Here is a 14382-nt window from a genome sequence, read left to right as displayed (position 1 = left end):
TTTAGGTTTTCAAATCATAAAGTTAAAATATTTAAGTTAACAAATTAAATGAATTAATTTCATATTAAAAAAAGCTAAAAAAATGGATTCCAATAATTTATATTTTTTTAACTTATATTTCCTTAAAAGTTATTTTAAAAATAAATAAAAAAAATCAATTTCGGTTTGGGCAGTTTTAACCGAATGAACCGCGGTCTAAATTGGTCGGTTTTTTTTTGGTGTTGTAAGTAGGTCGGTCGGTTTTTGGATCGCACCAATCCGAACCGAAAACCAAAATTTGGATTTTAAAATAGAAAAAAACCGTCCAAACTGACCGATGCTCAGCCCTAAGTCAAAGGGAAGTACCACAACACTTTATGGGCGACTTTTTTCCCCTTTGTATCTTTGTCAACCCATCGGCTCTCACCACATACAGAACAACTCTGTATTTGGGAATTCTCCTTCCAGAACAAACAACAGTCGTAATTGCAAGCATGAATTGATTGATAACCTAACCCTAACTTCCTCATTTTTTTCTTAGACCCATACAAAATTTCATTCTCATTCGGGAATGCAAAATTTCATAAACTTCAAAAGTTCATTAAAGGAACTATTTGTCCATTTATTCATAACCTTCATGTGCATCATCTTCGCCAAGAAGTTCAAGGAAGACAACCAAGTACAGCCAGGGTATAACTCAGCTTCGACCTCTTGAAACAGGTCATCAAAATGATTCTCCGCACTATTGCCACCACCATATGAAATTCCTTCATTTACGTCTTTTTCGTTAGTGTCTTGCTCACCAATAACATTATTGATGATGTCAATCATCTCATTAGTCACTGGACCCCGTCGTCCACTGCTGGAGGCATATCAACTTCACCGTGGTAGGTCCAATTCACGTATCACTGCAAAAACCCATATCTGTGTTGTGAGCCTCCACCACATCCAGTTTCTGATTCAGCATATTGACACATTGAACGCATGGGCATCTGACTTCTCCCGAAGTATTCACATGATTCTTGCCCATTTGTATAAATGCTTGAAGACCATTCCAAAACTCATCAGAGTTACGTTGTTTATTAGTTATCATACTCTTATTAATCGTCATAACTCATTCAAGTGGAAAATAAATTATCAAAATGTGATAATCATAAAAAACTACCTTTATTTGCTAATAATTTTTTTATCACAAAACACTAGTTTTTTCAAGTAAATTGTGAAATCTTATTGAATCTTAGGAATATATTATTAAATTTTATGAATATATATTATAAAATTTAATAAATACATATAATTGTTAGTTATGAATGTATTATAAAGTTTCGTTATATAATCAAATATTTAATTATAATTATTATTATGTTATTTAATAATTATCAAATTCTTAATATAAGTTTCACTTTTTATTTTTTTAAAAAAACAACAGTAAAGTTTTATTATTTTAATCTTGACTTAATTTTAAGAGTAAAGTTAACTTAATTACCTATTTTATATACATATATTATCAATTTTTATGAAAATATTGTAGAAGTAATTAAATAAAGAAATATTTAATTACTAATTTATTAATTTACCATTAAAGAATATTATTTTAATTTCTACTTATTTTATAAAATAATATTGATAATGTTTTATAATTGTAAAATTATTATTTTAATTTACACTTTATAATTTTTTAATTAATTTTTAATAATAGATTTAAAATTTATTAATTAAAAATTTTAATCATACTAACTTTAAAACTATTTTGTAATGTTTAGTTTTTTTAAATCTATAAAAATTTCGGCAACATAACGGCTATAATCTAACCTATCCCAAAATTTAAAATCTGCATATAAACTAAAAAAACCAGTCCCAGAGAATACATAAAATTGCAAAAAATCATTTAAATTCTCATATCAACAACAAAAAAACATATTATAAATAAATAATACAAAATCTTAACATTGTTTATCAATAAATTATCAACATTTATTTATAAACTATAATCTTAAATAACATTAAACATCTAACATGGATTTATCTAACCTAACATATAATTAAAAAAAATTATATCATCTAACCTAACATTTTTTTATAACATACATTCATATTTTCGTATAACATAAATATATAAATATACAATTTTCATCTTAAAAAAGCACAAATATAGTCAAATTAACAAACAAATATACTTCTAATAATCATTTAAGTCTTTAAAACGATTATGAATACTATCTAAAATAACTAATCACACATCTATAAAATATAAATTAAACATACATCAATACATTCATCAATAACAAAAAAAAAATTCAATTAAAAACAATACCCAAAGGAGGATTTCTACAATCTGAGCAATACCCAATGACAGATTCCTCTGTTATCTGAGAAAAGAAATTAACAAAACAAACATCAAAAACTCAAAAACTTATTTTTACCAAAAACTAACACACATATACTAACAAAAAAATACATTTTAAACAATAAAATACAGAGCAAATGGGATTAGATAACCAAAACAAGGCAGAAAAAGGAAGCAAATAGGATCGGATCGTCGGTGGGGCTCAGATGGCTCTGGTTTTTCAAAAAAAAAATTGCAGAAAATGAAGAAGAAGGCTCAGGCTATAGAGTATATGAATGTCGTCGTTGATATCGAACGCACCGTTTCACTCAAATGGTGAGGCCCTACAGTGATGACATGTACACGAATCCCCTCGTGTGCGTCTACTCTACAGCGACGACATGTCGTCGCTATAGTAAGTGAAATTTGACTTAAATTTGTTGGCGGTTCACTTTCCCACGTTTATATATTTGGGTCATATTGCAACGACATGTCGTCGCAGTAGAGTACAAAAGAACTGATCAGTGGATTATATTGAACTCTATAGCGACGACATGTTGTCGCTATAGTGGGTGCAAAATAGTCAACCAACTCTAGGCGGTTGAGTTCCCTGAGCATCCTACAGCGACGACAAGTCGTTGCTATAGATAAACATATTTTCCTCTCTTTTTTCGACGAAGACCCTACAGCGACGACAGAGTTACTTCCCGCCTCGTGTTCCCTCCAAATTCCTGGTAGGGTATCAGGATTTTGGAGGGGTTGGCCGTGTGTTGTTGACGACCCTACAGCAACGATATGTCGTCGTTGTAGCTTGATTTTTTAATAAATGAAGAAAAAATAAATTTTCGTGGATTTCGCCTACATGCAGCGATGACTCCAAAGTCGTCGCTATAGAGTCTTTTTCTTGTAGTGTATGCTCTAGAACTGAATTCCAAGGAAAAAACACAAACATATTTCAAAATAAATGTTATTCACTAGCATTAGATAATGGCATAAGTAGAAACTTCTTACCCAACTGAATTAGGAAACAATTATCTTAAAGTCATCCCAAAATTTTCACATGTTGAACAAGAGGAAGTTCAGCTTGAGCCCTTTAAATTACAATCACAACTTGGCTTAATTCCACTTTTGAAAAATTGAATACAGAAAAACTAAATGTCTAGCATCTTTTCATTTCACCCATGATATTCTAAGATTTTAAGATAAACTACAACAATTCAAGATCAACACAGCTCAGAATAAGGACTCATTCAATAAATGCAAAATCCCTAAATTTCTTTTAAAAAGTAAATCTCAAAATCAGTCACACTATTTTCAATTAAATAGAAAAAAATGGAAACATCAAGCTCAAAAAATCACCTGAGGAACGATGCGGCGTGTGGAACGATGAAGGAACAGTGAGGGAAGCGGCTGAAATGGCGACGGAAATCCGACGGTGTTCGGACGATACTGAGCGAGAAGGAGTCAGAGAAGCAGGAGAAGGAGGTGGTTTTTGTCTCTGGTATACGTCTGTAGAGAGGGACACGGTTCGGACGGTGGTGAGCGAGGAGTCTAGTTTTGGTTGTTGAAGAAGACAATAAAAAAAGGGCAAAGATAGATATGTTTAGAGATAATAAAAGCAAAAAAAAAAAAAAGTATATAAAAGTGGGTATAAAAAAAGTTACCGTAAAAATGAAAAAAATTTATAAAAAAACCGTGGTGATTTCTCTAGAAATTATATCTCATAATGTAAACTGTTAATTAACAATATTAATGTGAAATATGAATTATTAATTAATATTTATTATTAAGATAATTAACTTTAATAATATTTATAATTATGTCGGTACAATAAAGAATCCAAATCCTATAAGAATGGACTGAAAATCCTATTACATCAGTTTTGTCATTACTATAAGGTGCAACAAAATACTTAAGTGTCACAATAGTTCTATGTTTGAAATTTTTTGACCATTGCATCCGCTTTGTCATTACAATATAATTAAATTTAATTATTTATATAAATATTAAAAAATATAGATATTTTATATAAAACACTTATTGCAATGAAGACTGTAACACTATTGTGAATCCAAATCTTAGAAAACAATGGTTTTGAAAATCCTATTGCATCAACTACTTTGTCATTACAATAAGTTGTGACGAAATGCTTTAATTATTGTCACAGTTTTATTATTATGAAATTTAGATCTACTACGATGACAAGGGTATATAATATAGAACACTTTAAGGTGTCCAACTTTATCTTTTGTGCATATCAAAAACATGATAATACTGCAATAATCTTACCCAAGCCTCCTATTTAAAACAAATAAATTAAAGGTTTGATGTCATTGCCAAAAACAATCAACAATCTCACGGTTTCTTGTATTTCATGCCTCAACATATGAAGAAAAACATTTTTAAAGTGAATTTCTCTATCATTAATAAAACTTTGTGTATGAAAACATTTTCAAAACTTTGAGACAAAATTTGGAAGAATTTATTTTCTTTTCATATATTGGTTGATGATTGGGTGTGGGCTGCCTCTTTTTCTTTTAAGATGTGTTATTTATAACACTAGATATAGGAGAACATATATAATACTAATAAATAATGCAAACAAGGGTCATGAGAAAATAGTTTATTTATTTATGGAAAATTTGGTACTTGAAGAAATTTTAAAAAGTTTAAAGTTCTTACAAAGAGTATATTTAAAAAGGAGGTGAGAACAAGGAAAAAAAGAGTGCTCTTAGTAACACCCAAAATATTTTTTAAATAAATATTTGTTATTTTTTGTTTTTAATTATTAACTTTTATCAGTGACATGCGTATGTACTGTCTAAACATAATAAGAACAATAATAATGCAGTTTAATTCAGTGCTTAAACATAATAATGCACTTTACAACATTAAACAACAGACGACGTCGTCACAATGAAATTATACAATAAACGCAACACATTAAAAAAAAAACAGAGTTCCTATTTAAGTCAACTAAACATTGGTACAGAGAAAATCTAAGTTTTACATGAATTAAAGGGTTGTACCTTTTGTCGATCTAATTTTACCATATTAACCCTCCTCACTCACTTTCGTATTTAATCATAATTAAAAGCCACTAATACTAATTGATTAATAATACTATATTAATAAAATGCCACGTAGCGGTAGGGATTCGCGATTTTCCAAAGTGAAGAACCTGAAATCTACGTCGGCGAGTGAGCCCACGCGCGATCAGTAAGACCACATGCAGTCGAGCTCAGTGCCGCCGACGGTCTTAACATCATCGTTAACCACAGCTGGCCAATTCCCGGTGGAGTTGCAGCCGGAGAACTCGGAAACGGGTCCTCCGCCGTGAAAGTACGGTGGCTGAACAGGCGCCGGAGCAGGGAAGAGAAATGGCAGCTGGAGATTCTCCTGGAGGGACCTGAGGCTCGGGAAGGCCGAGACTCCACCACCGTCGCATGCGACGGAGGCGTTCCTCGGGAAGAGCGGCGGTGTTTGAAGAGTCTGATGATGAGTCAGTTGGTCAAAGCAGTTGTTGAAGCTGCTGCCGTTGTTGCTGCCGGCAGTGCCGGCGGCGAAGGTGGAGAAACAGGACACGTGCTCCCTCGGGATTTGGCCGTCGTAAGAACAGCCGTCACGGTCGGTAATCGTAGTAGTAACAGTGTTGCTGGGAGGGAACGGTGAAGATGAGTCGAGCAGTGGCGGGAGTGAAACCGAGGAAGGAGAGCTTGGTTCCTGGTAGAGGCTCATGCTGGTACTGGAGCTCATTCGGGTCTTCTTCGACCCGATTACAACTCTAGAACCCGATCCAGTTGTAGCTCCGGCTCCGCTCTTCTGAAAAACCCTAGAAATCACCCATTCATCCTATACACATAAAAACGACTAATAATTATTTTCATGCAAAAACTACGTTAATTTAGTAGTTAGAGAAGGCTTAAACATATATGGGGTTTATAAATAAAACATTAACAACTACACTATAACCTGAATGAATGTATTCATGTCGAGTTAGACAAATCGTCCGTACACGACAAAATATTTAATATTTCGCAACTATAAACTATACATAACTTACAAAAGCAATGAAGTAGAGAGTAAATGAACATTGTCATGATCGTGATGATGTAGAGAGAGAGAGAGAAGGGTTTAGAAGAAGAGGATGACGAGACCTTGGAGCTTCGAGAGAGATAATGGTAAGCAAATTTGCCTTCAAGGCGATACTCATGCATAACCCAGTTGCTCTTCTCTCCTTTAGGAGCTCTCCCTCGGTAAAAGACCAGAGTCTTCTTCATCCCAACGAGCGAACAAGTCTTCGAACTAAATATCTCTCTATCTTTCCCAGTAGCTTTCCAGTACCCAGCTTCGGTAGCTCGATTAGTTCTCAGCCCAGTGGGGTATTTCCGGTCTCTTAGGCTGAAAAAGTACCACTCTTTCTCTCCCATTTTCGCCTTCTCTGCACAAAAAACAAAACTTTAATTTCACACAAACAAAGTTAACGATAACTAATTAAGAGAACGATCAAAGTATATACATATATATAGCAGTACGAAAAGGTCTAACCAGGAAGCTCCCACGGCTCGCACTTGTTGAGGTCAACCTCAGCAATGGCTCGACCAGTGAAGTTACTGTCGAGAACCTTCTTGAGAAGGTAGTAAGTGATGAGTTCTTCGTCTGTTGGGTGGAACCGAAAGCCAGGAGGCAAGTGAGAATCGCCATTGTCAAGACTGTGATTATAAGAAAATATCTCCATTAAAGAAGAAGAAGAAAGCGAGAGAGAGAGAGAGAGGAAGAAGAACAACGCAGGTGGTGTTTTTTCGACTACTACTACACTAACACAATATTTACATCTATATATATATATATAGGAAGAAGGAACAAGAAGAGAGGAAGAGAGAATAATAATGAGTGAGAGGGTTTTATATATAAATAATTATATGAGTTGGTGGGTATGTTTGGTTGGGTGGTTAGCTAGAGAGAAAGAGTGTACAAGAGGTTTTTTCATAGGGATTTGATGAATCTGAGTGGCAGAGAGAAGAGAAAGAAAAAAAAAAAAAGAGAGAGAGAGTAGAGAGTAGTGTGTGTGATGATATAATAAGGTATGATATGGCTGGACGATAAAAATCTGTGTTTTTCTACTGTGTTAGTCTGTCCTCTTCTGTTCTCTCTTTCTCTCTCTGTAATAATAATAATAATAATATCCATAGCTAGCTCTTGTTTCTCTTACTACTGTACTCTCTGTACATAGACGTGTATGATAATATTATATATATATATATATGAGTTTTGAGAGAGAGAGAAAGAAAGAGTGATGTTTGTGTGTGTGTGTGTGTGTGAGGAAGGAGTGGGGTGTGTCGTACTATGCTCTCTGTTTTGAGTATGCGTGCGTGCGTGAGGAAGTGTGCAGGTATTCCTCTGTCAGTGAAGAAAATGAAAGGGAAGGGAAGGAACAGAAAGTAGTTTTTATCACACGCTCTCTTTCTCTCTCTAACAATTTTTATTTATTTTTTATGAGGGATTTTTTGGCAAGAAAAACAAAATTTAATTAGATTAGATTTTGTGGAATGATTTATGATAATTATTTGTAAAATGCTCCTCCAAAGCCACTCGATAATGTCCAAATTTCTTGATATTTTGTCGAGTGTAATCGTTATTTTATGTAAAAGTAAAACACTATCTACTAGGGCTGAGCATTGGGCGGGTTGGTCGGGTTACAAGGCATTTTTATCCGTCTAATGTCACAATCGGGTTAGCAAAAGTGACCCGTAACTTGCCCAATTAAGAAATTTTTTTTTTAACCCGTCCAATAATTTGGGCGGGTTGGTCGGGTTAACCCGCCCAAACCAAAATTGTATTTTTTTTTGGTCGGGTTGGTCGGGTCAACCCGCCCAAACAAAAGTGGTATTTTTTTTTTTTTACATTTTTGTAATTTTTTTCTTTTAAATACTAGTACTAATAGTGTGAAGTTTATCTTTTTAAGCTTAAAACAATATTTTAAATTATAGTAAAAAAATTAAAACAAAACTTAATTAATTTATATATTTATTTGAATATATTAAAAATAACAAATTGATAATAAATGCTTAATTAGGCGGGTTGGGTTATATTTTCAACCCGCCCAATGTAACAATTGGGCGGTTTAAATTTTGGTCGGTTTATTCGGGTTGCGTTTTTTGGCGGTTTTTTCGGGTTGGTTTGGGCGGATTATTCGGGTTGGACGGGTTGTAAAAATTTTTGCACAACCCTACTATCCACAAAGAACTACTGTAGGAACACTCCTAATAATAAAAGAGATAAAATGCTTAATTTTTTATAAAATAGAAAAAAAATTGTTAAATAATCTTTTAAAAAGTGATATAAAGTTTTTTTTTAAATGAATAGTATTTTTTTTATATAAAATGAAATACTATTCATCAAGCTATAAATATTTTATTATTTTTTTATAAACTTTGGTATATATACGAGTATGATACTATTATATTTAATTATTTTATTTTTTAAAATGAATAAAATATTTTTTAAAAATATAATATTTAAATAATGTAGAGAAAAAACAGAGAAGTTGATGTATAGTATAATGTAAATTATAAAAAAAAAATGTTTTGGTAGTCTATTTTGTAATACATTTTCTCTATAATATTTAGTTAAAACTCATAAAAACATCTTCTATCAACTTCTTTATACATATATTTATAATAGATATGCACAAACTCTAATTAATTTATATCTACATTTACATAATATTTACATATCTTTTATATAATATTTTAATATTATTATTTTTCTTTATAAGCTTTCTCTCTCTCATTTAATATATATATATTTATTATTATTTTTCTTTTTTAATTATTTTATTTTACTTTAATTAATAAAATATGTTTAAAGATATAATATTTAAATAATGTAGAGAAATATATAAAAAAAATTGATGTATAGTATAATGTAAAACTTAGAGATAAAATAAAAAAAATATGTATTTTGGAAAAGTATTTTAAAAAAAGGAGTAGAGCATCCATTAAGAGTGCTCTAAATGACTGATTTTGTAGACTAATCTATCATAATTATTTGTAAAATACTACACTACTTAACAATGTCGAATATTCACAGCATCGAACTTTTTAAATATTTTATCGAAAATTCTTAACAATTTATTAGATAGCAGCCATTTTATATAAAATATTCAAATATGATTATTGTAAAGGATTGATTTTGTAGAAAAATTTATGATAATTATTTGTTAAGTATTTCTCTACATATTTTTTTAATATTAAGAGAGGAGAAACGAGGCGTTGTACCATTAGATTATACTTATAACATCTTAAAACATTCTTCAAAATATAAAAAAATTGTCAAACCCTATCTAGTGGTATTTTATATTTATATATATTTTTTAAAATCTAATGGTTTTTTTAATATAAAATTATGAAAAATAAACATAGTAAAGGATACAACTATTAAAAAATAGAAAACAAAAATCTATTTATTTATTTATTTGGGGTTTGGAAAAGATAAGGGTGTGATTGGTTCGCGATTGGAAAACTGTATTTTTGAAAAGTGGATTCTGAAATGAAAATCTGAAATTAGTGACTAAAAACATATTTTTGAAAATGTGATTGGTTCAATGTCAGTAAACTGTTTTTGAGTTTTAAAAAATTAAATCTATGATTGATATTAAATTTGAAAATATAACAGAAACTAAAATATGTGGGATTTTGGAAAATAATTTTACAAAACTGAGAAAACAAGTTTTTCTCGTTTTCTAAATTATAACACAATATTAAAATTTTGATTAGAATACAGTTTTCAAAAACACCATACCAATCATATATTTTAGTAGTCCACTCATTTTGAGTTTTTAAAAACATAAAATCAAATCTAAATCAATTACCAATCGCACCTAATATTTTATATATTTATGGAATTAGTGGAAAAAAAAAGAATGGAGAGAGAGAGAGATTTTCATATATTTTTTCACCATGTATCGATAAAGCTGTTTCATATCTCATCTGTCAGTACGGTGCAAATTTTATTTATTTATTTATTTGTAGGATAATACGAACTCGATCATTTTCAATTTTGTCTTCTTCACTTTTTTCTTTTTATTAACTAAAGCATTATTTATTTATTAATTGAATGTAGGTGGACAACGAGTGAAGTTATGACTTTAATGTCAACAATAATAGTTATTAAAATTACATTTACAAATAAAGCGGCTTCTTTCCGGCTTATAAATTAGATGGTTGTTTTCTATATCATTTCACAGCGATCCCAATACTATTTAATAAATTAAATTTCCTTTGATTTAAAATATTGAATTATACTAATAATTGTATGATATTTTATAATATTAGACACCAATAATACCATGTAATTTTCTTATAAATTACTTATTATTATTATTAGAATAAATAAAAAGAGAAGAAAAATTAAAATCATGATCATGTCATCATAATGTTTGACATTAATAATTTATTGGGTTTATATTTTTTTTTGGACCCTATCTTTTGTCTCATTATTTGATTGGATTTTGTGTTTTAAAAAATTATTTTATAGACCCTATGTTTTGTAAAATAGTTAAAATAGAATCTTAAACTCAATTTTAATGAAGAAAAAATTGAATATAACAACACAATTTTTAAGCAGAATGATTTTATTTTTATTCTGAATTATTAGTTTGGTAAATTATTTGTCATTTTAGTTGAGAAAACATTGACCAAAATCAGGTTTAGAGTTCTATTTTAACCATTTTACAAAACATAGAGTCCAAAAAGTAATTTGTCAAAACACATGGTCCAAACAGACAATAGGAAAAAACTTTGGGTCCGAAAAAATATAAACTCTAATTTATTTGATAGACTTTCTCAATTTAATATCAAAGTTAATTTAGTTTTTCTTTTCTTTTTACACATATAGTGGTGATTTTAAAACCCTTCCGCTCTCGTAGACGCTTACACACCACCAACTATTAGAGTTAGCCCAAGTGACTAGTAATTTTTTTTAGTTGTTTGATTACTCGGTTTTTTTTTAGGAAAAATGAAATTTTTATAATGATTAAAGTAAAATAAGGTCTAATACAGATTTACAATACTAAGATAAATTACCAATCTCACAATGACTAAAAAGAGCTAACTAAGTGAGCATGTTGTACTTAGATAAAGTAATTTGGTAGGCAAGGAAATCACCCTAATAAGATCATACTAACACCAAATTTGTTACTATTTTTTTTTTTTTTTTCTATTTCCAACCATAACACCTAAAGTTATAATTTTTTTATTATTATTATATTATTTTCTTAATAAAATATAATATTCATTTTATTATTAAATTATTTTACTAAAATCATCACAATTATTATACACAATTAATTATTTTAATAAAAATAAAACTATTAATTAACTACATGACAATAATATTATAGAATATTAAAACTCGATAAATTAAGATATTATATTGCATGTGCTAAAACAAATATTACATTACTAGAGAAAAAATATTACATTAAATTAAATCTAAAACATAAGACACTTGAAAAGATTAATGAAATTGAATTAGTATATTCATCCCACATGTGTTCAATTAATGATGTTTGGTGTATTTGATTTTAACTTTTAATTAATGTTTTAAGTTTGTAATAATGTTTAATTGTATTTTGTTAGATATTTCTTCAATTAATTTAGTGTTAATCTTCATTTTCTTATAAATATAAATATTAATTAAAAAGTTAAAAAATTATACAAAAATTTAATTAAATTGTAATTAAAAAAATTAATAATACTTTTATACACAATTTAACCCACTCAAAATAAACTCACACAAAAATAAAGTAATTTCTAACTTTATTAACATAAATAATAATATATATATAAATATAGATGTATTGCAACATTATAAAATATAATATAATAATAATTTAAAAAATATATATGTAGAGATGTTGTAGCTATAGTGTCACAGCATATATATGCATAATTAATGTTGCTCGGTAGGAGAAAAATTTGGACTGCATCACCAAATATGGTGATGCGTTGGAGATGACCTAAGGACATGAACCTTAACAAATCTAAACTAGTTGCTGCCATTGAAAGATAAGAGAGTGAAGTGACTATCGGGTTTAGCGCTTTTCCGGTGGACATGAATAAAGCGGTATTTTATCTTTATGTTAATGTTTCAGGGAATGTAGTTGAATTCACTTTGGGAGTCTATTACCTATTATAAAGAAAAAGATCCTCGCTCGAGGGCTTTAGCATTTGATTGTGTTCTTGACTCACCGCTAGAGCCCTTTATCCCATGCTTGAGTGAATATGAACGTCTTTCTCTCGACTTACTACGATTTCCGAATCAAGGTTAAAAAAGAAAGTACAAAGATGAAAAGTAGTGGCAAAAAACCATAGGGAAATTTCATGTTATATATGCATAATAAATTAGTGAAATTTTTTAATATGACAACATAAGTTACTATCCAAAAAATATGACAATTTCAATTTTTAGACAAAAATACCCTTAACATTCAAACACTCATTTTCTCTCTCAATCCGAACATTCTCTCTTTCTCTCACTCTCTCTCTCATTCTAATTTTGTAGATCTTGAAAAAATACCAAAATTTAAAAAAAAAATCATCTGAAACAGACATTTGAGTGAAAAAAATATGAACCTCCAAAGTTTTCGTCAAATTTCAGTACAGAGCATCGAAACAGCATAATTTTGGCCAAAAATCAAGTTTTCATGATTGCATCGTAATAGTTTCGAAACACCATCGATTTTCCATAAAAAAAAAAACATATTTTTGGCCAAAAAACAAGTTTCTATCATTGCATCGCAAGAGCATCGAAAAAACATCGTTTTGGCCAAAAATCAAGTTTTCATGGTTGAATCGAATCATCGATTTTGCATCAAAAAACCATCGATTTTGCATCGAAAAAATATTATTTTGGCCAAAAATCAAGTTTCATGATTGCATCGCAAGAGCATCGAAAATGCATCATTTTGGCCAAAAACCAAGTTTTCATGATTGCATCGCAAGAGCATCGAACATCGATGGTGTTTCGATGCTCTTGCGATGCAATCATGAAAATTTTGTTTTTTTGTCAAAACGATGTTTTTTCGATGCAATTTTGATGCTTTATGCTGAAATTTGATGAATTTATATTTTTATTTTTTTAATTTTATATTCGAGATCTACAATATTAGAATAAGAGAAAAAATTAGAGATATTAGAAAGAACTCAAATTAAAAAAAAAAAAATGTTTGAATGTTAAGAATAATTTGTTCTAAAAATTAAAATGGTCATGTATTTGAATTATAACTTACGTTCACGTATTAAAAAATTTCACTATAAAATTTCCCAAACCAAAATACTGGTGATAGTGTAAACCACCAATATTAACCAAAGACAAACAAAAACAATAAAAAAAATAGTTGTCGGCAGGTTGAGGACTCCAAGCATTCAAGGTGCAGGTAAACCAAAAATAATCACTCGAGAAGCCTCTTTTTCGACGCCAACGCCGATGAAAGACCACAATCGTGAACTCCAAAGCCCTGATACTTACAACCAAATCACGAAAGCAAGGAAAATCACCCTCCGCAACCTCAAGGCTCATGGTCAAAGTCGCGAGAATAAGGAAGATATACCCATCCTTAGCCCATTGAGAACCGTAAGTGACCACCAAAAATGCCCACCAAATTAAGCACTGGAGAGGAGAGAAGAGATCCCAAGCACCTTCCTGAGCACCCACTCCCCCGAAGCAAAAGCCCAAACCGTCGAAACCTCACACACCTGAGCCACCTAATAATGCAAAACAGAAAGCCCCTCAGCCAGAGCTCCACCTACATGCAATCACGCGCCAGCAACACTCCGACTGAGGGGAAGGAAAGACCTTAGATTTTCTTTATGAGATAGGAAGGAGTCTTTTTTCATTAATGTAATTATAACATGCATAAGGGTAATAATAAAATCAGAATTGGCTACTTGTAAAGGCTTTTTAAATTTGGATAAGAAAAAAGAGTAGTTACAATATGATAAATTCCTGAGTAATAATAAATAAAATAAAAATGACCTTTACCGCTATTTCAACACAAAGATATGAAATATGGA

At 30.2% G+C, this 14382-nt stretch overlaps 1 protein-coding gene across 1 annotated transcript; it reads right to left on the bottom strand.

Moving 5' to 3' along the window:
* Positions 1-5151: 5151 nt before the first annotated feature.
* On the bottom strand, positions 5152-7328 carry LOC133800536 (protein CUP-SHAPED COTYLEDON 2). Its single transcript, XM_062238530.1, has 3 exons — positions 6854-7328; positions 6463-6746; positions 5152-6157 (listed from the first exon to the last, which is right to left on the bottom strand). The coding sequence occupies exons 1-3, from the start codon at positions 7041-7043 to the stop codon at positions 5522-5524; spliced, it is 1110 nt and encodes a 369-aa protein (XP_062094514.1). The 5' UTR covers positions 7044-7328; the 3' UTR covers positions 5152-5521.
* Positions 7329-14382: the final 7054 nt, after the last annotated feature.

The sequence above is a fragment of the Humulus lupulus genome, chromosome 9 (genome assembly GCF_963169125.1).
Source record: "Humulus lupulus chromosome 9, drHumLupu1.1, whole genome shotgun sequence".
NCBI classification, from domain to species: Eukaryota; Viridiplantae; Streptophyta; class Magnoliopsida; order Rosales; family Cannabaceae; genus Humulus; species Humulus lupulus.
This window is presented reverse-complemented; position numbering and strand designations above follow the sequence as displayed.